The sequence below is a fragment of the Saimiri boliviensis genome, chromosome 6 (genome assembly GCF_048565385.1).
Source record: "Saimiri boliviensis isolate mSaiBol1 chromosome 6, mSaiBol1.pri, whole genome shotgun sequence".
Taxonomy (NCBI): domain Eukaryota; kingdom Metazoa; phylum Chordata; class Mammalia; order Primates; family Cebidae; genus Saimiri; species Saimiri boliviensis.
In genome coordinates this window covers 74,769,066-74,794,541 of record NC_133454.1, presented here as the reverse complement: position 1 = coordinate 74,794,541, position 25,476 = coordinate 74,769,066, and the positions used below count along the sequence as shown (strand labels likewise).

At 38.2% G+C, this 25,476-nt stretch overlaps 2 protein-coding genes across 2 annotated transcripts; both read right to left on the bottom strand.

Annotated features, from left to right (window-relative positions):
- Nucleotides 1–11,638: 11,638 nt before the first annotated feature.
- Nucleotides 11,639–12,628, bottom strand: LOC101050709 (olfactory receptor OR51C1-like). The gene has a single exon (XM_003923838.3). It carries the CDS (start codon nucleotides 12,626–12,628, stop codon nucleotides 11,678–11,680), a length of 951 nt encoding a protein of 316 aa, XP_003923887.3. The 3' UTR covers nucleotides 11,639–11,677.
- Nucleotides 12,629–22,659: 10,031 nt separating this feature from the next.
- Nucleotides 22,660–23,604, bottom strand: LOC101051025 (olfactory receptor OR51C1-like). The gene has a single exon (XM_003923839.3). The coding sequence runs from the start codon at nucleotides 23,602–23,604 to the stop codon at nucleotides 22,660–22,662; it is 945 nt and encodes a 314-aa protein (XP_003923888.3).
- Between the last annotated feature and the right edge of the window lie 1,872 nt (nucleotides 23,605–25,476).

Here is a 25,476-nt window from a genome sequence, read left to right as displayed (position 1 = left end):
AATCTTTAATTCCTAGCCTATAAAAATAAGAAGAAAAAGATTAAATTCATAATTGCCCTGGAATTACAATCAGTGATCTATAGAGATAGGGAATTCATACGAAGATACAACAAAAGATGAAATCACATTGACAGACAAACTGCAGCCCAAAGTATGTACAAGAGAATATCGAGGGAAAAGTGGATGCAATTCTATAGGATGATTCAGTCTCTGAGGTATGGATTGGTGAATTCCATTGTAGTGTCCACTCATTTTACTGCCCCACTAACCACACCCTGGCCTATTTGTGCCATCTTTTAGGACATGAAGACATATTTGCCTCAAGGTGGGAAGAATGAATGTGGTTGGTTTCTCCAAGGTAAGTCTGCACTTTAACTCCCTGGCAACTTCCAGGAGTAGCAGAGAACCCCTAAGTCCAGATGAAGAGCTAATAGTCTACCGTCCCTCCCCACAACAGGATATCTTATCCTTTTCCCCTGATACAGAATGAAATTCATCCCTAGTGAATAAAAACAATACCCGCAAAAAGATGAATATTAAATACAGTGAAGAATCCCTAAATACATCATTTCAATGGGCTATGAATTGACAGGAAAGAGCCACAGGTACAAAAACTGACGAAAAATGGAAATGCACACATGCACAAAAACTCTTTAACGTTAGATTAAGTAATAGAACATTAAATTCCAAATGTTATAGAAAGTGTCCCCACACCGAGGTATTTATGTAGCATATCTTATAGTGCCTTTCTTTATTCTCCAGAAACATCGGTGTGGAAGGAGAGGGTAGGGTACAGCAAAGCCACTGACAACTGTCTTTAAATGTCAGGGTACTGACAGATCAGTGCCTGATTTCCTAACCAGCCATAGTCCTTAGGCCAGTGGATCCTTAGATCTTTCATCTTCATTCTGAAAGAATATACACAAATAAGCTATACATTTAATGGGAAAAATAAAGAATTGTTTGCAGACCTTCCTAGCTTTCAAAAATTTCAGTGTCAGCTAGGCCACACCTAATTGTGTGTGTGTGTGTGTGTTGGGAGTGGTGAGGAAGCAGACTCAGTGTGTACATCTCCAAAACCCAAAGTGGCCTGCTAAGAATGGTGCATCTGACTGGGCGCAGTGGCTCACACCTATAATCCTAGCACTTTGGGAGGCCGAGATGGATGGATCATCTGCAGTCAGGAGTTCAAGACCAGCTTGGCCAACATAGTGAAACCCCGTCTCTACTAAAATATAAAATTAGCCAGGTATGGTGGTGCCACCCGTAATCCCAGCTACTCAGGAGGCTGAGGCAGGAGAATCACTTGAACCTGGGAGGCAGAGGTTGCAATGAGCCAAGATCATGCCATTGCACTCCAGCTTGGGCAAAAAGAGAGAAACCCCATCTCAAAAAGAAAGAAAAAATAAAAGGATGGTTCATCTTTGTTGTGATTGGAAATGCAAGATGCAACATTTTTTGTTTGCTGTGAAAGAGATGTCCCAGCATGGGCCTCAGACCACCAGACCACTAAAAGTTTTACTAACGTGGTAGGCTACATCATCTTTGTAGGGTCTACCAGAGATCCATGGGAGTTTCTGTCATCTCCCATGACTAGTATGGTTTCATCATCTCATCAATATAGTTAACTAGTGTGATTCTCTAAGGGATGTCTTACTGCTCCAGGTCTCTCGAACTGCATTGTGATAGAGATCCAGAGAGACAGCATAGTCTTGAGTGCACAGGGTTGTACATTATGACTAAATGCAAACTGTTTCTATTTCTTAGTTTATCTCACGGATGGAAAAATATCCATAGCTACATAACATGCATTGGAAGCTGTGTTAATCTGATCTAGCATAGCAGCAGCAAATAGGCCTCCTATTTGGTTGAGTTTGCAGTCGTCTTCTGTCATTCCCCATGCTCGCTTTCTCTCTTTCTCTCTCTCTTTCTCTTTTCCTCTTTTTCTCTCTCTTTCCCAGAAGCCTAAATGTTAAAAGGAGACATGGTGAGAAATTCTATCTCTGCATCCTGGCTCTTTAACGGTGCTGTTAATGTCTGTCATCCCCTTCCAATACTGTTTCCACAAATTAAGAATAAATAAGGTTGCAGCTATCCCACGAGGGAAGTGAAGACTATATCTGGAACTCAGAGGTTTCACTGGGGCACCACATATGTTCCATATCCTATAGTAAAGGCAAATGAAATACTATAGCAACCCAGTAAGGGAAAGAACAATGAGAACACAGTATTTTTGAGAATAAATATTTGGGTAAACCACCAATCAAAGGGAAAGCTTAGGAAAAGGTGATGTGTATTAGGTTAGTGGGCTTAAAGAACATGATAAATATAAACCATTGTCTCATGACCAGCTACAAAACTGAAGACTGTATTATCTATGCATTTTTATGCAAATATATTAACCAGTTGTTTTCCCTTTCCTCACTACTTTGTAACAGGAGTGAGGATATTACTTAAATTTACGATGCATCAGGTAGATCATCAGACTACAAAAATCCATGCCTGATCAAATTGGGAGAATTGTTTACCTCTTGGACTTCCTGGATTTGTAATGAACACAACGAGAGGCTTTCTCATTTCCACTTTTGACAAAGAGAAGGAAAGTTATGTAATATTATATATATATATAAGCTGACACCTGTTAGGTAGATGATGACACCATTAAATATATTTGATGAATAGCAAAAGAGAAGACTATGATGATCTTGAACATGTTTCCCTCGCATCCATTTATTTCCCTTACTCTACTCTGCTCAATACCTCCAAGGAGCTGAATCTTGCAGGCTAGATACCTCAGCCCTCCACGTCAGCCATATTCTAGTTGGGTTTGGCCCACAGAAAAAACTAGTTAAGTCTGAAGGTGAATCCAGCAGATAGGGAATTTCTTCCAGCCCCTCTCTGTTTCGAGCAGCTTTTCTGGCAGTGTTGCATTTTCTCCACATTTCCACCTTCCATCCGGGTGCCATAGCTCCTGAGCTCCAGTAATACCAAGGAGATTCCAGTCACGAGGCTATAGTAGCTTGCTGCAATCCACAAGGCAGTAGTAGCTTGCTGCAATCAGGTTACCTCACCGTCACCTGCCTGGCTGTCAGGTTTCTCCAACGCATAAGTAACAACATCCTTTGAAAATATTTGTAGTGGTTTCTGATTTTCTGCTTGAACATTTTACATTTTATTGCCCAACAATTTAACTTCCAGAGAACTTCACTTACATATGAACTAGAAAGATGTTGTAGTATAATTTTTAAAGCTTTGGATAAAAATAGTTAATACGTAATGAAAATATTTAATTTTTTCAGTCACAGCAAAAAAAAATGGGAACAGTTTAAATGTGACTAGGGACATGATTTTTTTTATGAGAAGCATGTAGTATGTTTCTAACACAAAATGCTACACGCAAGTTTGTTTTTTCAACCTGCATGATCTCAAAATAGATTTAGTTAATAAAGCAAAATACAAATTGAATATTGAATATGTAAAATAGAATGCATTGAGGATGGACGAGGTGGCTCACGCCTATAATCTCAGCACTTTGGGAGACCACCGAGGTGGGTGGATCACAAGGTCAGGAGTTCGAGACCAGCCTGGCCAACTGGTGAAACACCATCTCTACTAAAAATAGAAAAATTAGCTAGGTGTGGTGGCAGGCACCTGTAATCCCAGCTACTTGAGAGGCTGAGGCAGAATTGCTTGAACCTGTGAGGCAGAGAGTGCAGTGAGCCGAGACTGCACCATTGCACTCCAGCTAGGCGACAGAGCAAAACTCCGTCTCAAAAAAAAAAAAAAAAGAAAGAAAAAAAAAAAAGGTAAAATAGAATACATTTACTTGATTTTAAATTTTCTGAACAATTCTATGAACTCTGTTTGTGTATGTGTGGGTGCATGTGTATATATTCAGTAAACATTTAAAGACCTTCAAGGGAATGATGCTCGCCACTTTCTTTTCTTTTTTTTTAAATTATACTTTAAGTTCTGGGGTACATGTGCAGATTGTGCAGGTTTGTTACACAGGTATACACATGCCACGGGTTTGATGCATCCATCACCCTATCATCTACATTAAGTATTTCTCCTAATGCTATCCTTCCCCTATCCCCCCAACCCCTGCTATTCCTCCCCTAGCCCCCCATCCCCAGGCCCACGGCTCCAGTGTGTGATGTTCCCCTCTCTGTATCCGTGTGTTTCATTATTCAACACCCACTTATGAATGACATGCGGTGTTTGGTTTTCTGTTCTTGTCAGAATAATGTTCACCTCTAGCAAGCACCTCCTAAGAAAAAAAGGGGAAGACTATCAAGAGGGGACAAAAGGCAATATTGTGCCTTAGATCAGATTTTTCAGAAACAAAATTCTGTGATGGATATTTGTGTGCAGAAAACTTATTAAAGCGTCCTTTCTGAAATAGCATCCATAATAGAAGTAAGGGAGGCCTGATTGAGCAAAAGGGGATCTGAACTTCCTCACACTTAGAACAGAGGCCACAAGTCTCATGGGTACTCCAGAGGTGAAATGGCCCTTCAGAGTTGTCTAGGCCAGAGGGACAAGTCCTCTGTACTCCTGTATTGATCAGTCACTGGATAAGAGCCCCTAGTAACCTTGGGTGTGGCAACTCCATTGGTCCAAGGGCACTTTCTAGAGAGGGACTCAGCTGTGAGCTGTCAGCACCCAATACTCCAGAAAGCTGTTGAAATCATGCCTTCATTCTGAAGAGAGGATTAATATGTGTAAGCTTTAATTTCTTCTTAGGTTACAATATAATGTTTAATAAGGAACCGTTTCCCTAAGTTAAATTACTTAGGTTTTTTCCAAGTGTCCATGCCATTTGAAAATCCAATGGTAACATCTTTATTAATAATTTTTTTCATATCTTATTTTTTCTTGAATACATCGCTTTAATTTAAATTGCTGAATTTGAAAGGATAGTAATTTACAGCTCCTAATACATAACCTCATTTAAAAATTTTTTACTTTCAGGAGAAATGTTCCAGTTTATACTCACAATAGTTGATCGTGAGTATATTCTGCTCACCTACATTCAGCAATATTGTGGCATTTTTACTTAAATCTTTGCAAATTTACTAGTTGGATAATGACAGCTCGTTGTTTTGTTTTATGGCTTCTTGATTACTACTAATTCTGAAGGGACAAGTTTTTGTTGTTGTTCTTGTTGTTGTGTTGTGCTGTTTTGTTTTGTTTTGTTTGGAGATGGAGTCTTGCTCTGTCACCCAGGATGGAGTTCAGTGATGTGATCTTGACTCACTGCAAACTCCACTTCCCGGGTTCAAGTGATTTTCCTGCCTCGGCCACCCCAAGTAGCTGAGATTACAGGTAACTGCCACTACGCCTGGCTAATTTTTGTATTTTTAGTATAGATGGGGTTTCACCATGTTGGCCAGGCCGGTCTCAAACTCCTGACCTCAGGTGATCCACTCCTTTCAGTCTTCCCAAATGCTGAGATTACAGGCATGGGCCACCATGCCTGGCCAAGTCTTTTTTGTTATTAGGATAGTCAGGTACTTGGTACTAAGCCAAACAGTTTAAAAACATAAAGATTTTTTTTTCAAATATGGCCATAAAATTTCTTTTTAAATAATAAAATTTTTATATTTGCTATTTATAAATGTTTCATGACTGTAAGCAAACATTTTAGCAAATGCTATTAAACAGACCATATAATGCCCAGTGAACAATATCCACTTCTAAATGATCTGATTGAAAGTAAGAAGTGATTCTGACTGTCTTGTATGATGTAACTAAAGTTAATGAACAAACTGTATGCATAGGATGTTATCTTTAAAGCAAATAGAGTTTTGGTTTTGATTTCTTGTTTGTTTTTTATCCCTCATTCCCTTTATAACTACTCAGTGGAAAACATTCTTTCTTACCCCATAAAAATGTTGACAAGCAATGTAAGTTTTTTGCTTATCACAGAAAATGGAAAGTCCTACTCGTTTTTGTTTTGTTTTGTTTTGTTTTGTTTTGTTTTGTTTTGTTTTGTTTTGTTTTGTTTTAGAGAAAAGGTCTCGCTCCTCACCCAGAATGGAGTGCAGTGGCATGATCATAGTTCACTGCAACCTCAAATTCCTGGCCTCAAGCAATTCTGATCCTTCTGCCTCAGCCTCCTGAGTAGTTAGGGCTACAAGTGTAAGCCCTATCATGCCTGGCTAATTTTTAACTTTTTTGTAAAGATGGGACCTCAGTATATAGTTTAGACTGGTCTCAAACTCCTGGCCTGAAGCAATCTTCCTGCTTCAGCCTCCCAAAGTGCTGGGATCATAAGCATAAAACACCACCCTGGACCAAAAGTCCTACTTAAAGTTATAAAATACACTTTCAACTTAGAAATCAAAATAATTCAGTTCAATAAATTAATCAACACTTTCATCTTCATTCAAAAATAATACTCCTCCCTGCTATCTGAATTAAAGCTGGCTACAGGTAGTCCTCAGAACATCTCTAGAGAGAGGCTTCATTGGCTTCTCAACTCTTTCACACGCTCATTCATCTCTTACTAGCTATTATTTTAACACTTTCAAGGTCAAAGCTAAAAGGAAAAGGAAACCAATAGTTAAAAAGAAATTTTTTTTTTTTTTGAGATGGAGTTTCACTCTTGTCTCCCAGGCTGGAGTGCAATGGTGCCATCTTGGCTCATTGCAAACTCTGCCTCCCAGGTTCAAGCAATTCTCATGCCTCAGCCTCCCAAGTAGCTGGGACTACAGGCACATGCCACTACATCTGGCTAATTTTGTATTTTTAGTAGAGATGGAGTTTCATCATGTTGGCCAGGCTGGTCTCAAACTCCTGACCTCAGGTGATCCACTCGCCTTGGTCTCCCAAAGTATTGGATTATAGGTGTGAGCCACCATGCTCGGCCTAGTAAAATTCTTATTTATTCTACATTGTCATAAGACGTTTTCATATTTGCTAGGCTTAGTGGTTTGGGGGGGCTTTCTCTCGGACTCCTTTTGGGAGTTCATCAAAGTCCCCCAATGAGCATTATTGGTCTCTCACCAGAGGTTCCTTCCATAACCCACAGGTTTTCCCTAGTTCTCTTCTGTTGGGGCTTTACTGTGCCTCCAGACATCCCTACTGGACATCATCTAAGAGGAACTTCTTACTGGCTTTCTCATATGTGCACAGTGTACTTCTGGTCCACAGGACACACTCAGGCAGTCTTGCATAAGCAGATTTGTGAGAGTAGTATGGACCCTATATATGAAACAGCAATTCTTTTTACTCTACCACCACAGAAACTCTCCCTTTTTCTGATCTTTGGGTTTCTCAGAGGGAGTCAGTTATCAGTGCACTATCTTCCTCAGACCTCTCTGAAAGGAGCCAGTCTATCTCTCCCCAACCACCTGATGAAAGAGTGAATAAAATCTTAATAAATCTTTCTCTAAAGTAGTCCTCTGCACAAATCTTGTGATGAGAACCCCCATTTAACAGCACCTCCTTGTGTCATAAGATACTCTATCCATCCTACCTCTTTATCATAATTTTCTGACATCAGAGAAAGAAAAAGAAAAGAAGTTTCTCAGCAAACAAGGCTCTGATAACAAAATGTGACAGTTCTTGCAAAGACACTATTTGCCTTTTGCTTAAAATACTAAGCTAACTCACCATTAGGGTGTGTAAAAAGATATTTGCAATTTTAAAATGCCAAGAAGACTGTTCTATATGTGTTTCTCTATTTCCTCTTTGGGCATGCAAACTAGTTGGAAAAAAAGATAGTCTTAAATTTCACTTTTTAGGCTATTATCTTTATGTCTATGTATTAGTCAGTTCTCACACTGCTATAAATATCTGACACTGGATAATTTATAAAGAAAAGAGGTTTAATTATGTCACGGTTCTGCAGGCTCTACAGGAAGCATGGTGCTAGGGAGGCCTCAGGAAACTTACAATCATGGCAGAAGGCAAAAGGGGAGCAGTACTTCACATGGCTGAAGAAGGAGCAAGGGGAGGTGACACACACTTCTAAACAACCAGATCTCATTAGAACTCAGTATCCAAAGACAACACCAGAAAGGATGGTGTTAAGCCATGAGAAACTGTCCTTGTGATCCGATCACCTTCCACTAGGCCCTACCTCCAACAATGGGGATTCCAACTCAACATGAGATTTAGGCAGGAACACACATCCAAACCATATCAGTCTCTAATAACTTTTTAATTCTTTAGTGAATTGTGTATTCTCATTATCACCTGATCTGTCTTCCTTGACAGTGTGACAACTCACTTTGAAATTTGACATCTATGATTTTTCTGCCTCAGCCATAGCTAGGGAGGAAAAATTCAGTTTTAACATTGTATTACAGCAATTAATGAAGTTGTTTTATTGAATTCATTTTACAAAAAGTTTCTCCTACCACCTCCTATCCCTTTCTAGGATTTTTGTGTAGGAACTATGGCAGCCTTATATTTTGATTTTATATTCTCCAAAATATCAGGGTACAATTTTTGCTTCCAAACCATTAGAAAGGCAAATTTCGAATCCTTGCATTTCACAAGGTAAATAGTAAATAGATTCTTTTAACTTTATGTTTTTAATGTAAACTAAGGCCAAAAAAAGAATACTATGGCAGAACTGAATTCTCTCTCCTCTTAGGCTGAAACTCTAGCTGTCTATTCTATTTAGACCAGAGAAAATATACAAGGCTTTGTGTCCAGATCCCTACAAGCCATCTAACCAGGAGGCCACAAGTTCATCCTACCTTCCATTTCTGGTTTCAGGCCCTGAAGAGTATAGAAAAAAATCCTGCTTTTCCTGGGGTTTTAAATGGTGGCAGAAGCAAGGCTCATGGTAATAAGACAGATCAAAAAGTTATTTACTTTATGCCTCAGGTGGTAAAAACACAATTAGCATCTATCAAATGCATTTCAAACTCAAACAGTACTTAAACAACAGTTAAATAAAAGTAGGCTCAGTAAGATCAAGGAGTCATTATCTTTGTTAGTTAAAGAGATATGTATCAGTCACAAAATCAGCAGGAAATAAACAAAATTCATTCAGAATAACTTAAAGTGAGAAATGCCAGTGAAAAGCGAATTATAGAATAATGGACATGGTTTAGGAAACAAACAAGTTTTGCTAGTTCATTCTCACACTGCTATAAATAAATACCTGAGACTGGGTAACTTACAAAGAAAAGAGGTTTAACTGGTTCACAGTTTTGCAGGCTATGCAGGAGACATAGCAACTTCTGCTTCTGGGAGGCCTCAGGAAGCTTTCAATCATGGCGGAAGGCAAAGAGGGAACAAGACACTTCACATGGTTGGAGTAAGGGGAAGATGTAATCCATTGGAAATTACATTTCAACATGAGATCTGGATGGGGACAGAGATCCAAACCATATCACAAGGGATGCTGAGATACCTGGAGACTGGTGATAGTGAGAAACTATTACTATTCCAGAGGCCAAAGTGGGAGGAAGAAACATTGTCATAGCAGAAGATCTCCTCCAACTCTACATTCTCCTTCTAGTAACTCATTTTGTGAGCCCAACCCCAAGTCAGCTCATAAGAGAACCTGCTGATACAGTCCATTTCAGTCAACACCCTAAAGCATGAAGAAAAGCACAAAACAATGGGCAACAGAACTAGAGATTAAGAGGACAGTGAAAATAATGAGCACAATTTTCCAGTCAAAATATATCACCTAAAAATGATACGTCATATTCTCTGTCTTTGGGGAAAAAATCCATTTGTGAACAGACATGAGAGCAATTGGAAAGATGAGAGATTAAAAAAAAAAGAGTCCCTGAATAGCCAGTAAGCTCCAAAATATACTTTGACTCAGACACAACCTGAAATTCTATTGCTGGCCATTGCACAGGAGACCTGAAGTGGAGGATGGAGGGGCACATCCTAGGAGAAGTACATGTTTGGTAGAATGGGGAGAAAACATCCCCAAGAAATACCCCAAAATTGTCGACTAGCATCCTTTCAGAAAACTGTATGTAATGATATTAACAGCAGTCCAGGATGGAGTACCTAATAAAACCCCTATCATGACCACATTGAGCCTCTGTTGCAAGCGCCTTACTTTGTTATGGTGGCTGTTGGCTAACTCAGGTCCAAATCCACCATTCTACAGACTCTGCTTTTGATCATAAGCCTGCAACTCATGAATCAGAATCACCATTTGGTTCCCTGCTATGTTCCATTAACTGGGGGAGGCTAGGACACTGGAAGCTGCTGTAGGGACAAGTATCTCTATCATGTTTGCTTATCGCACCTATCAGTGCAATCATAGCAATAGTTCTTTGCCCAGCTGCATTGGCTCCAGTTTCTAGTTTTATTTATTCTCCCACACCTCCAGCAATAATCTCATCATGCCCTCAGAAGAAATAGAACCAACCATCAGTGGGCTGTGTTCAGGGATCTGAGTCCTAACTCCATGAGAAGCCTTTCTCTGGTGTTCCTGAGGTAGGAGCTGTAGCTGGGAAGTCCTCTTTCCTCCAAGGTTAGATCTTGGCCTCACGTTCTCCATCCTTTGAGGTCCCAAGGTTCCAGAACCAGAGGAGCAGCACCCTCTTATTATAGGTCAGAATATAAGCTCTTGGGGGCACTCTCCACCAAAATTATAGTTTTTAATAAACCCAAACTTTTCTCTTTGTTCCCAAAGCCGTACGAGTAGAGGAAACTTCCGGTAAGCATTATCTCTGCATTATCCCTGTGTTCCCTTTTTCCCTTTCAGTTCTCTAATACCTGTTTATCCTGTTTTTTGTACTAAATGCTCCTCTGTTAGTCACCAGTGTGATTTATATTTTTCAGTCTAGAGCCTGACTAGCATATCCACTTCAACTTTCCTTGAGGATAAGGTCCAAGCATAACATTATAAATCCCACCAGATTAAAATATTTTTGTATTTGCTTCTTGTTAATCTTGAGGTCTTAAAGCAAATAAACTTATTTGAAGATGGTATTTTCCAAAAGCAGGAACATGCTGTTAAGCAATAAGCATGACATTACTTCTTCTGAAGAAACTATACAGATTGGAGTTGAATTAAGCATAGTTATATTTCACAGAATGCTTATGCTAGACATCTCCCCTGAAGAGCTGGAAGAAAGTATGAATATTTGACCAAATACAGTTAGGTTACTGACAAGGCAATAAAATATTTATTTATTATACTAGCTGTTAAATGTGGAGGTCAAGGAGGCCATATGCAAAGGAAAGTAAAAATATTTGGTACAATTAAGTAACCATGGGCACAGCAAGTTGTCTACAGTAAATTTTGTTTATAAGATTTAGTAATTTTAAATTGTTAACTCACTTTTTATTCCCATTTGAGAGCAGGGTAATGTTATTTATCTCTTTAAAGGAGAAGTTTAAATAATAAGTAGATAAATTCTCTTTTTCCATTTTTTTAAACAAAATAATTTCACATTTGAAAACTAAGTTGGGTCATTGTTTAACAAAGTATTTGAAAATGATACATCTCAAATGCGAAAATGTTCTTCTTATCATCATGACTATCAAAGGAAAAGAATTACATCCTTGAGAATCTTCAGCTCATATTAATCTCTCTTAGTTCACAGCCTTCTTACTGCAAATGAAAGTTGTATGTTGGGAAACTTTAAACACAAGCATGAGTCTAAACATATTAACCTCTTTGAATGGCATTTCACTCAACTATAAAATGACAAAGACTAGAAAAGACTGAAACATTCATCTAGTTATTTGCCATGCTAGAATGGAGAACTTTCAGCACAGCTTGGCGTATCTGTTTGGTCTTCACACTATAGATGATAGGGTTCATTACAGGAGGTATTAGTAGGTAGGCATTGGCAATCAGAGTATGCACATAGGGTGGGGCCCGCTTCCCAAACCTGTGAACAAAGGACAGACTGATCAATGGCATGTAAAATACAGCAACAGCCCCAATATGGGAGATACATATGCTGAAGGCTTTCTTCCTTTCTTCTGGGAAAGCAATGCTGAGAACAGTCTTAATGATCAAAATATAAGAAAGAACAATAAAGATGGAATCCACCCCAGCAGTGGTAATTAGAGCAGTCAGTCCAACTGCACTGTTGATCCTGGTGTCTGTGCACAAGAGCTTCATCACATCAGGGTGGAAGCAGTAGGAGTGGTGGAGCACATGGCTGTGGCAGTAGGACAGTCTTGTAAGAAGCACCACCATAGGAGTCAGTGTTAGTGTTCCCCTGGTGATAATTGCTACTCCAATCTGTGCTATTTTAAGATCAGTTAAGACAGAAGAATATCTAAGAGGATTAGTAATGGCCACAAAACGATCAAAAGCCATGGCCAACAGCACTGAGTATTCCATGACAGTAAACAATTGAATAAAGAACATCTGGGACAAGCAGGCATTAAAGCTGATTTCCCTCACATTGAACCAGAATATACCCAGCATGGTGATCAGAGTGGATATGGACAGGCCAAGGTCTGTGGTGGACAGCATGGAGAGGAAATAGTACATGGGTTCGTGCAGGCTGGGCTGAGTGATGATGATGAAGAGGATCAGGCTGTTTCCTGAGAGGGCAGTTACATAGAAGAAGCAGAAGGGAATGGAGATCCAGGTGTGGAAGGCTTCCAGCCCAGGAACACCAGTGAGCAGGAAAATGATGGAAGTGGAGGTGATATTCTGAAAAGCTGACATGCTGAACTCAAAAGGCAGAATCTTAAGCTGAGTGTCTGGCAATGATAAACTGTATTTATTTATTATATATTCAACCTGAAATTATTCCACCAAGTAAACATTTACAAAAGATAATGTCTATATTATATAGAAATCTTATAAAGATTGGTTAATGTCAACAACAAACTAAGGCCACGTCAAACATAGGAGCAGAAAACAGAAAATGAACAGTTTCCTAAGGATACAGAATTTCTACAAAAACAAAGACAGCAGCATTCCATCTTATTTAAGTTTGCATGTCTCATAAGTGACTTCAAGTGGTAGGTAATCAGCAAATATTTGTTGAAGTGTGTTCAAAGCATTGTATGATATTTTAGACAAATAGTAAACATATATGCAGTGATTCTGATACAGTAACTGAATTGCATTAGCTTTTAGAGGCCTGTCCAAATATATATATATATTCTCTTCATCTCCTGCTACTTTCTTTCAATCAAAATCGGATCCAATATCTCCAATCAATAGCCAACATTTTTTGATCCCCTACTATCTATTAGCAGTATGATAATACCCTGGATAAGCATACAGTCTATTTGCAAAAGCAAAACTTAAACTGTACCTATGAAATTTTCATACCACATAGCAAGTGTGAGTTAGATACAAAAAAAGTATGCTTATGTATAAACAGGAATTAAAGGGCCTCCAATATAAAAGTACTATGAATCATTTGATGTTATTAATTTTTTTTTTTTTTTTTGAGACAGAGTTTCACTCTTGTTACCCAGACTGGAGTGCAATGGCGTGATCTCGGCTCACCGCAACCTCCGCCTCCTGGGTTCAGGCAATTCTCCTGCCTCAGCCTCCTGAGTAGCTGGGATTACAGGCACACACCACCATGCTGAGCTAATTTTTTGTATTTTTAGTAGAGACGGGGTTTCACTATGTTGACCAGGATGGTCTCGATCTCTTGACCTCGTGATCCACCCACCTCGGCCTCCCAAAGTGCTGGGATTACAGGCGTGAGCCACCACACCTGGCTGATGTTATTAATTTTTATTCTGCATCCCAGGTCAATTTTGTTTACAACTGTATGTTTTACATTTTAACTGGGTTAAAATGCTCTGGCATTTACAAGCTGGCTTAGCACATGGCGAATTACTAAATTGCATGTGCCTCATTTTCCCCATCTCTAAAGTAACAATGGTATGCATATCCGATAGGACTGTTGTGGAGATTAAATTAATATGTGAAAATGTCAGCAGAGTATCTCACTATGGTAAAAAACTTACCAAATGCTAGTCATTATCATTAAAGAGAAAAATTAAAATTAAAAAAGTATACACACATTGTTTTCCTACATCTATCCCCACCCCTTAGCCTCATTTATCTACTTGTCTCTTTATCTGATAATTGAGAAAAGAAAATTGGAATATTCTAAGTTTAATTTAGGCAATATCCACTTATCCACTGGTTACTATCTCTTTCTCATTTCATCTCTTCGTCCTCTACAACTATTTTTTCTCATCCTTTCTTCATCTTTCCAGGTTATAAAAAAGAGCTCTTACTCCTTTCTGGACAACCACCATTACCTAGTCTTTCAGTCTATCTTGGATATTAGTTTCACATCAAACATTACTGAGTGCAAGCTGCAATCCAGACTGAGATATAGAGCCAAGTGAAGTATTGCACCTGCCCCGAGGATCATTAGGAAATAATAAGATAGTTCAGAAAACAAATGTGCAAATAAACAAATAATGAGACTGTATTTAAAATACACACACACACACACACACACACACACGCACACGCACATATTAGAAAGTTGGAGGGGATGGAGTCAAACGGCTTCTCTAAGTAAAGAATTGTGGAGTAGAGGCTAAGTGAAAATCATCATGAAAAGAAATTCTAAGCATATTCAAAAGCAATGGGATTTCAGATATTTTACAAATGCCACTAAAGTGTGAGATACAAAGTACCGAAAGGTAGTGTTACGGGGTAAGAGAGATCAAGTATCGGATTACCTTCTTCACTTCAAAAGGGTAAGAGATTTGTGCTATTCATACAATCTATATAAACATGTGATTTCTTCCTCAACCTAAGTATAATTAAAAACAACAAGAACAATGCTCTTTTTAACCTACATCCCTGCTGTGTGTATCTCCTTTTCTACATCAACTACTCCTAAAATGATTTGTCTATCCTCATTTTCCTCCCTCATGGTTCTTACTTTTATTTACAAAAGAAGGCATACATGAGGCCAACAAACATATGAAAAAACGTTCATCATCCCTGGTCATTAGAGAAATGCAAAACAAAACTACACTGAGAGATCATCTCACGCCAGTTCGAATGGCGATCATTAAAAAATCTGGAGACAACAGATGCTGGAGAGGATGTGGAGAAATAGGAACACTTTTACACTGTTGGTGGGAGTGTAAATCAGTTCAACCACTGTGGAAGACAGTGTGGCAATTCCTCAAGAACCTAGAAATAGAAATTCCATTTGATCCAGCAACCCCATTACTGGGTATACATCCAAAGGGTTATAAATCGTTCTACTATAAGGACACATGCGCACGAATGTTCATTGCAGCACTGTTTACAATAGCAAAGACCTGGAACCAACCCAAATGCCCATCGATGATAGACTGGACAGGGAAAATGTGGCACATATACACCACGGAATACTATGCAGCCATCAAAAACAATGAGTCCGTGTCCTTTGTAGGGACATGGATGAACCTGAAAACCATCATTCTCAGCAAACTGACACAAGAACAGAAAATCAAACACTGCATGTTCTCACTCATAGGCGGGTGTTGAACAATGAGAACACATGGAAACAGGGAGGGGAGCATCACACACTGGGGTTTGTAGCGGGGAAATAGGGGAGGGACAGCAGCGGTGGAGAGTTGGGGAGAGATAGCATGGGGAGAAATGCCAGATATAGGTGAAGGGGAGGAAGGCAGCAAATCACCCTGCCATGTGTGTACCTATGCAACAATCTTGCATGTTCTTCACAAGTACCCCAAAACCTAAAATGCAATTTAAAAAAAAGAAATCTGATTTCTGTTTTTGACCAAAACATACTTTGTTGCATTAGTTGTCTGTGGCAGCATAAGAAATTATTAAAAATTCAGTGGCTTTAAACAAGACACATATATCACCTCACAGTTCTGTAAGTCAGATGTCTAAGCACAGCAAAACTATGTGCACTACTCAGGATCTCACAAGGTTGAAGTTAAAGTTCCAACCAGTTCATGTTCTTAACTGGAGAGAAGGGTCCTTACAATCCTCACTCAGATTGCTATGGGAATTTAGTTATTTGTGGTATATGGCTGAGGTCTCCAACTTATTGCTGGGGCTCTTAACTTCTAGAGGCTACCCTCAGTCCCAGCCATGTGTTCTCACAACATGACATCTTAGGTCTTCAAGTCCACCAGGAGAACCTCCTTCGAGTTTCTTGTGTCTTTTAAAGACTCCTATAATTAGGTAAGTCCTAGCAAGATAATCTTCCTTTTGATTAACTCAAAGTCAAGTAACCAGGGACCTTAGTTACATCTGTGAAACCCTTTTGCCATATAATATAACGTAATCATGGAAGTCATACCCCAGCACATTCACAGGCCCCACTCACACACCCAAAGGATGGATATTGCTCAGGATAAGTACACCAGGATGGGCAGAAATCTTTAGGGTCCTTTTAGAATTCTACCAACCCCACCTGTCAAGGCTATCCAATCGCCAAATTTTTATAGGTTCAACTTCTGAAATGTCTCTTGATTGACCATATTTATCTTCCAGTTTCATCAGTGTCCTTCCTCCCTACTCTCAGAAACCTTTTTATATACCTATCTGGGTTTTTCCTTGCTTCATCAAACTACCAAATATAGCAAGCTCTTTCATAATAATGTGCTTGCTTAATTCATGTAGTTCTCTCTTTTTTTAGTAAGACCAAAATTTTTAGATCCACTACTTGAACCATGTATAAAGTCAACATGAATTTATTTCAGGAAGCATTTGGTGGCAATCAGCTAGTCTAAGTCAAGTCAGAAGAGCTTACTTCTTCCTCTGGAGTTATATTCTTTTATATTTATGCCTCTAGAATAGTGTTTATTCCATTATATGATTAAGGGTTATTTGAAAATATGTGTCTCTAACAAAATTAAGTTACTGTAAGGTAGATCATTGTTTTTTCATTATTATATTCCCGCTAGCTAGAAATATATTTTGAGAAGTGTGCACGTACAATATACACATGTTATAAATTCAACCCAAGAGTTGTTAACTGGCCAAGATTCTGAATATATCTCAGGACCTCAACACTTTCCATTTTGTCTATTTAAAACATACTGTGTTGCCTGAAATTGTGTGTGTGTGTGTGTGTGTGTGTGTGTGCATGTGTGAGAGAGAGAGAGAGAGAGAAAGAGGGAGAGAAAGAGAGAGAGAGAGAGAGAGAGGTTTGGAGTTTTACTGATGAAAGACTCTGTCCTAGTACTGGCGAATTAACTCATATGTGCTCTCCCATTTGTTGACAGTAATTCTCTTCCTCTTATATCAAGATAACACTCCAGACCCACTATAAGAACGTGTTTCAAGTTCTGTGCTGGGCTACCTTGACTTATCTCTCTTCTCTGATTACAGAGTCAGTGATATGGTTATGGGGTCATACAAACCTAGGTTCAAATTTTGTCTCTGTCACCAGCTAGTTGGAGTTCTCCAAATAAGCACTTTACATCAGGTTCCACTAATGTGAAACTGATAGTTCATCAGTAGCATTACTTTGTAAGGATTAAATGAGATAACATTGTAAAATATATAATATGCTGACCAGTGCCTGGGACGTGGAAGTCACTTGATAGTGGTAAATGAAGATGAGGATGAGGATAAGAATGGCAATGGCAGTGTGTGATGGTGGTAGTGGCAGTTGACCTTAGGACCTTCAGTGGCAGTTATAACATTTGATACAACTAACCAGAAAACTTAAAATTACATGGACACGTTAACAGCCTGCTCTAAACAGCAAGACAAATGGCTCATAGACCAATCATACCCCCTCAGTTAAAATAGAATGTCCCTAGAAAATACAGATTTCAGAAAATAGATTTCCACAATTTTCCTTAGGCACCCATGAGAGCCTTCTGCTATTTATAAATTCTCCCTCATTATTAAAAGAAACCTGAACATGTAAAGTCTAATGTTTTTCCTGAATGCAGCAGTTTTACTTACAAAGTATAAGGATGTGTTCTTTCCTGCACTGTTTTCCAGAAAGGGGCCTGAGGAGCTGGGTTCTGTGTTCTACCCAGAAATAGGTAACATATATAAGAAGCTGTATCTCAGACTGTCTGAAAGCTCTTAATAAACCCCTGGTAGAGATTTCTCCAGCCCCCAGAGTATGAAGTTTCCCAAGGGTCCTTTTTACTTCATGGCTTCCTTCTCCTTCTGCTTCATGCACTTTTATAGTTTCCATGAATGAACTGCTGTTGCAGGTCTTTGAATTTATGTGTTGATAAAATTTTCTTAAAAGTAAATTTGTGAGTAACCACACCCTCCCAAAAGAAACCACAAGATTGCCCCTCATCTTCACACCATTCCCATGCCCAACTGATAAATTTATCTTCCTCCTATATTATTTAGGTGAATTTCGTATATTTTTAGAAACACCTCTGCTTCTGCTTCACTCTATTTCCCCCAAAAATCTTCATTTATTCTTTCATGGAGCATTTGAAGTACCTTTCATATTCTAGGACTTCGTACTGGTAATACAGAGAATGGAACAGAGTCTTTTCTCTCCAGAGCTCCTTCTGGAAACAGACATAAAACTCAGTGATTACAACAAGGGATATTTATGATGACAACACAGAAGAGCTTGTGTTTATCCTTCAGGAAACTCAGCACCAGGTCTGTCAGGAGACAATGGAGCACAGAGCGTGGGAAGAACAAAAGGACTAATAACAGACTCGGCTCACTTGGAACCCTGGTGCCAGTGTCGGGGAAAGTGGCAAGAGATGAAGCTAAATAGGGAGACAGGATTCATGTTAGGCATGAAGATCTTTCAGGCACCCTAAGTCATTTGAATCTAAATAACATAATACAAATTACTCAGCATGGAACTTTATCTTTGCCATTCCCTAGAAAATCACATTTCTACAGCTCCACGTGAAGCAGCTGAGAAAGTCAGGCACCTTATTTGAGAATCCCTAATATATTGCGGTTCTCTGCTTGGTGTCAATATCAACCTGAATGGTACAAATACCACATTTTCCCTCTAAACTCTGATATATCAGTTTACAGAAATGTCAATTTAGAAAACATTCTCAAACAGAACCTCAATACCCCCTCACCTACTCTTTCAAATTCTACTTCAGATTAACCAGACTACTATTTTCAGCATTGGTTCTTACAGTTTTTTTTACATTATTATTATACTTTAAGTTCTGGGGTACATGTGCAGATCATACGTGATTATTGGCCATGGTCGCTTGTTGCACCTATCCCCCCATCATCTAGATTAGGTATTTCCAATCTAATGTTATCCCTCCCCAATACCCCCACCCCTTACTTTCCCTCCCCTATCTCTCCCAACCCCCAGCAAGCCCCAGTGTGTGATGTTCCCCTCCCTGTGTCCATGTGTTCTCATTGTTCAACACCCACTTATGAGTGAGAACATGTGGTGTTTGGTTTTCTGTTCTTGTGTCAGTTTGCTGAGAATGATGGTTTCCAGATTCATTCATGTCCCTGTAAAGGACATGAACGCATCCTTTTTCATGGCTCCTTAGTATTCCATGGTATATATGTGCCACATTTTCTTTATCCAGTCTATCATTAATGAGCATTTGGGTTGGTTCCAAGTCTTTGCTATTGTAAACAGTGCCACAATGAACATACGTGTGCATGTGTCTTTATAATAGAATGATTTATCATCCTCTGGGTATATGCCCAGTAATGGGATTGCTGGGTCAAATTTCCATTTCTAGATCTTTGAGGAAATGCCACACTGTCTTCCACAATGGTTGAATTAATTTACACTCCCACCAACAGTGTAGAAGCACTCCTATTCCTCCGCATCCTCTCCAGCATCTGTCTCCAGATTTTTTTAATGATCACCATTCTGACTTGCATGAGACAGTAGCCCAAAGTGGTTTTGATTTGCATTTCTCTAATGACCAGTGATGCTGAGCATTTGTTCGTATTTGTTGGCTGCATAAATGTCTTCTTTTGAGAACTATCTGTTCATATCCTTTGCCCACTTTTTGATGGGATTGGTTGTTTCTTTCTTGTAAATTTGTTTAAATTCTTTGTACATTCTGGGTATTATCCCTTTGTCAGATGGGTAGATTGCAAAAATTTTTTCCATTCTGTTGGTTGCCAGTTCACTCTAATGATAGTTTCTTTTGCTGTGCAGAAGCTCTTATGCTTAGTTAGATCCCATTTGTCTATTTTGCCTTTTGTTGCCATTGCTTTTGGTGTTTTAGTCATGAAGTCCTTGCTTATTCCCATGTTTTAAACAGTGATTGTTTCAGATGTACTATAAATAAAAGCAAAATGTATAGACCTTAGTATTGGATGTTTTCAAATTCAGAGTATAATACAGCTAGTAGGGATAAATGAAAAGTATAAGCTGTTTTAAAAAAAATACTTAGAAAAAAGAAACCAAATATAAAGCATTACTTTATAAAGAGAGAAAATAAATATACTTCAAAGTGGAATTTAGTAAGGCACATGTAACTATACTATGTAAGATTATCTATAATTAACACTTCATAAATTACATTATTGAAGCATGAATCAAAATTGCTGCTTTACACAATAACATTCTTAGTACATTTATTTTTAAGATATACCCAATAATGTGGTTCCCCATCTTCAAAATTATTTTTCAAAACTTTTCCTGACCATCTATATGAAATTTAAATAATTTATGTTTATGCTTTTATTGCTTAGAAATGAATGCATATTATATTTTCTCTATTAAACAGTATATTTCTAGGAGCTATACTTTTCTTATCAAGTCAAGTATTTCCTGGGCTGGTTGTTTTTCCATTGGCTCAGGCTCCTCCTGGGAGAAAGAGAGCCCACCTCATATGATTACCATTAGTATATGGCATAATGTACACAATTTGTAAGTAACAAGTGATTAAAATATTGCTTCAATTTAGCTATGTTTAGTCAGATTTAAACACCTTATGAATGAAGCTTGTGCTTTCCCTGTTCACTGTTTTATCCCTAGTCCTCCCTCCCGCAGTGTTTGCCAAAATGAAGTTGCTTAAAATATGTAAGAATATATGTAAAGTTATTTAAAAATAATATTAATTCAATAAATATGCATTAAGTAGCCATTATTAATAAAGCACTGTGCTTGTATCTGTGCAAGATACATCAATCCCCAAAGTCCAATGCACATTTTCAAAAAGTTACAGTTCAGTAGGGGAAGAGAAATCTGACTACCCATAAGACAAAGATTTAATATCAGCACCTGAAAGAACAGTAAATGGCACAGTCAGGAAAAGAAGGAGGCGGGTATTTCAGTCAGAGAGAGCAAAATAATCAAAGACCTAGAGGCGATATATTCCTGGCATTTTTCAGAAATATATATAATTCCTCAAAGTGGATAGACCCCAGAAAAGTATTACTCTGTCATACATGATAATCTGTAAATGTCTTGTCAAAATGTAAATTTGTGTGTTCCATCTCAAGGGCTTCTGTTTAAATAGTTCTAAGGTAAAGTTGAAAAATCTGCACTTGAAAAATGAATGTCTAGTGGTTTGGATGCACAGATGCTGAACCACATTGAGAAAAGTGATAGATGCAAGTAGGAAATAGATGTCAACTGTGAGTGTATTCAGTGGATTGTATGAGGCCAGATCTAGGACTTCGTACTGGTAATACAGAGAATAGAACAGAGTCTTTTCCCTCCAGAGCTCCTTGGAAGGAACCCCTTGTGGAAACAGACATAAAACTCAGTAATTACAGCATGGTATCTGTGAAGACCCACTGGAACGAAGAACTCATGGAAGATGAAGATATAAAAAAGTTTTGTTTTGTGGGAAGGTGTTAAGTGAAAATTACTTCACTATCTAAAAAGAAAAAGAAACCCTTTTTATTGAACATTTATAAAATGCAGGAAAGTGTAAAGAATATGTCAACAAAACAATATACAGCTATCAAATATGTGGCATTTTAATGTTTGGGATATGTTTATTTATACTTTTGTAATGTGCATATACACATATTCACATGAAATATATACACAGTAGTAAGTACTTTGTATACTAACCTACCTTTTTTTAACAAAACATAATTTATATTTGCATCATTATTTAACTTGTTACATCATATTTTATATTTTATTTAGTCAGTACCCTAAAGTAATTATTTAAGCAGTTTCCACATTTTCGTTGCAATGTTTAACAAATGCTGTGTTGGACATCACAATATATCTTTACATTCTTGCCCATTTTTCTTCTTTAGACATATATTTAGACAATGCATCCCCAGGTCTTGTACTATTAAAATACTAATGCATTTACCAAAATGACCTCAAGTGCTCTTTTAAGAATTAGGAAAGTACTCCTTTTATTCATACTTCTTCTTGCTTATTGTGCTTATTCATATTCTTCAGCCATTTACAATCTATCAGGTAGAATAATGAATCATTACAAATAAACTGTAAGAATTACTGAAACCTAGACTTTGCCTACTGATCTATGTTATATGAACCCTACCTTGGATAGCTACATACTTTAGGGGTGGTAAGACTACCTAAATGGCAAGTATGACTTCATTTGTGCATGCTTTCAGACATATTTTAATGGTGGGCCTGTACTGTGTTAAGTTCAGTATTCATGATAGAATCAGATGTACTGACATAATCTCTTCCCCCAAATAATCCACCATCTAGAACTGTGTAAATAGTAAGTTAGTGGATCATCAGAATATAGACAAAGCATGTTGAAACTGGCTTTTTCAACAAATAGCAGTAACTCACAGTATTGAATGATCAAACATGGGTCAGGGAAGACTTGGTAAAGAAGGGGTACACTCAAAATTTCCTAAATTAGCTTAGAAAGAAATACTTTGAGCACAGCCTTGCGAATTTGCTTGGTCTTTACACTGTAGATTATGGGATTCATTACAGGAGGGATAAGCAGGTAAACATTGGCAATGAGCGTGTGCACAAGGGGAGGGGCATGCCTTCCGAATCTGTGCACTAGTGACAAACTGATCATGGGGATATAGAAGATGGCAACTGCACTAATATGAGCGACACAGGTACCAAAAGCCCTTTTCTGCTCCTCTGGGGAGGCAATGCAGAGCACAGAGTGGATAATCAGAACATAGGAGAGGAGGATCAAGACAGAGTCCAAGCCAGCAGTAGAGATAACAATGGCCAGGCCAAATACACTGTTGATCCGTGTGTCTGTGCATGAGAGCTTCATCACATCAGGGTGGAAGCAGTAGGAATGGTGGAGCACATGACTATCGCAGAACGAGAGGCGCTTAAGGAGCAGAAGTAGAGGCACTAGAGCTGCTGTCCCCCTAAGAACAATTGCAAAGCCCACTTTAATAATCCGTGAATTGGTTAAGATTGTGGCATATCTCAGTGGGTTACAGATGGCAATGAAGCGGTCAAAGGCCATTGCCAAAAGTACTGAGGACTCCATGAATGTGAAGCCATGGATAAAGAACATTTGGCCAATGCAGGCATCAAAACTGATTTCTCGTGCATTGAACCAGAAAATACCCAGCAGGGTGACCAATGTAGAAAGACACAGACCTAGGTCCATGAACGATAGCATGGAGAGAAAATAGTACATGGGTTCATGGAGGCTCGACTCAGTGATGATGACAAACAGGATCATGCTGTTTCCAGAGATAGCAATGACATAGAGACAACAGAATGGGATGGAGATCCAGGTCTGAGGAGTTTCAAGGCCAGGTATGCCAGTGAGGAAGAAGATTGCAGGGTGGAAAATGCTCTGGTTGAAGAATAGCATGATGAATAAAGAAGCAGATGTCTTTGAGGGAAAGAATCATGTCCTGTAATAATGGAGAATAAAAGTACTTTCACTCTTCTCTACACCACACAATGTATGATCACAAGAGAACCATGTCCTAGTCTTCAATAAAATGTATAGCCACTTACTGTTTTCTTATATGTGTTCTTGAGTGAATGAGGAGAGGAAACAGAGACTAAATTGTGTGTAAAGAAAGTTGGTTTTTGGCGAGATTCCCATTATATTACATCTCAGCTTCAGGATATCTATATATGCATATATAAAACAGGATATTAGTTTCAATAATATAAAATATTTCTCAGTTCTATGACTGTAAGTACATGGGCAGACAGAATATTTCTGGGCAACCATAAGAAACACAATGGGGAAATTCACCCTGCTTTTCTTCACTTCTCAGTTTCTGAGGCAAAAACCCTAAGGTGCATTAAAATGTATAAGTTCTCGTGACCCAGTGGAAGTAAGAGAATGAGATAATATTAAATATTTTCTAGGAAATTACTTCTAATCAAATAAATATACAACAGCTGTTGAGTGAAGAAAAAACAAAAAAAAACAAAAAACTAAGTACCAGGAAAGAAACAATGCAATCTAAGTAGAACACAGTGGGTGATAGCAAAAACAAGATTTGTTTATACGGGTAGTAATTGAGAAGTTGATTATGTTCAGAGGAAATTCTGCTTGACAAAAGAGGGCTTAAATAACCTTAATAAGAACAAAGAAACTCATTGGAAAGTCATGGATAATAACTGAAGTAGTTACCCGAGCAAGTTTCTTGATTTTTCATTTCTGCAAAAGGGCATTGAGAATAGATTGGCTGGGATAAAAAAGGTTTTCTCTAGAGATCTAAATGTAGGCTTACCCAGATCCATAAATCTGTAGGATTTAAGAAGTTTCTGTATATTGGTTCTGTCTTAAGTTTTCTGACACTGTTTTTTATCTATAGAAAGAATGTGTAGTTTTTAACATATCTGTGTCCCCCTTTCACTCATTCATACATGTATTTACTCAACAAAAATTTAAATACCTAAAGTGGTAGTATGTGCATTAGAATTAGACTTGCTACTTTAAGAAGGTCTGTACATGATTCTGAGAAAGAAAATACTTGAGTTTAAGCTAACTTGGTTATCTTCACTGCAACCCCTGAATGAAGAGACAGGAGCTTAGACATCAGTAAGAATAATTGGTTACAGGAAGTGTGTTCAAGAGGGAATTTCTCTAGGTATTTGAGAAGAAGGAAAAATGTTCAATACAGGAAGTCTCTTTGAGTACTCACTAAATATATATATATAGTGGCTGGAAATTTTGAATTGAGAGGCAATGCAAGACAAAACAAAATCTATGAATTTTGGAATTAACTCTTGGATCTCAGTTGGAAGACAAGCCTCACTTTTTCATCTGTTACTTTACATAAAGGAATTGAGACATGTACCTACTTCTGCATCCTAGGAAAAGTGATCCCTGCCCTGATCATAGGGCTTGTGAAACTAATGTCTATGGTTGAAGTCACAGGATCAGTAAAAAATATCTTGGAATAATAAATCTAAGGGAAATAAAGTCTGAGGACAAAGTTCTGGGGAACAGCAGTATTTAAAGAAAAGACCAGAAGAAGCCTCCTCTAATGAAATTGAAGAGGCACAGCCACTAAGGTAAACATGATTTCCAAGAACACACAAGGACCATTTTTTCTCAGACCTATGATCTCAGAGCCAGAAAAAAAAAAAATGGCAGACACAGCAGCATCTAAAAGTATCTAAATAAATGAATGAACTGATTCTAAAAATAGTGATAAACCCCAACACTTACTATTTCCACATATGTTGTATTTCTGATATGTGGCCCCTCAAGTTATAA

Excerpts from the sequence above, each read along its gene's own strand:
- LOC101051025 (XM_003923839.3), bottom strand. The coding sequence starts at position 23,604 with ATGCTATTCTTCAACCAGAGCATTTTCCACCCTGCAATCTTCTTCCTC.
- LOC101050709 (XM_003923838.3), bottom strand. The coding sequence starts at position 12,628 with ATGTCAGCTTTTCAGAATATCACCTCCACTTCCATCATTTTCCTGCTC.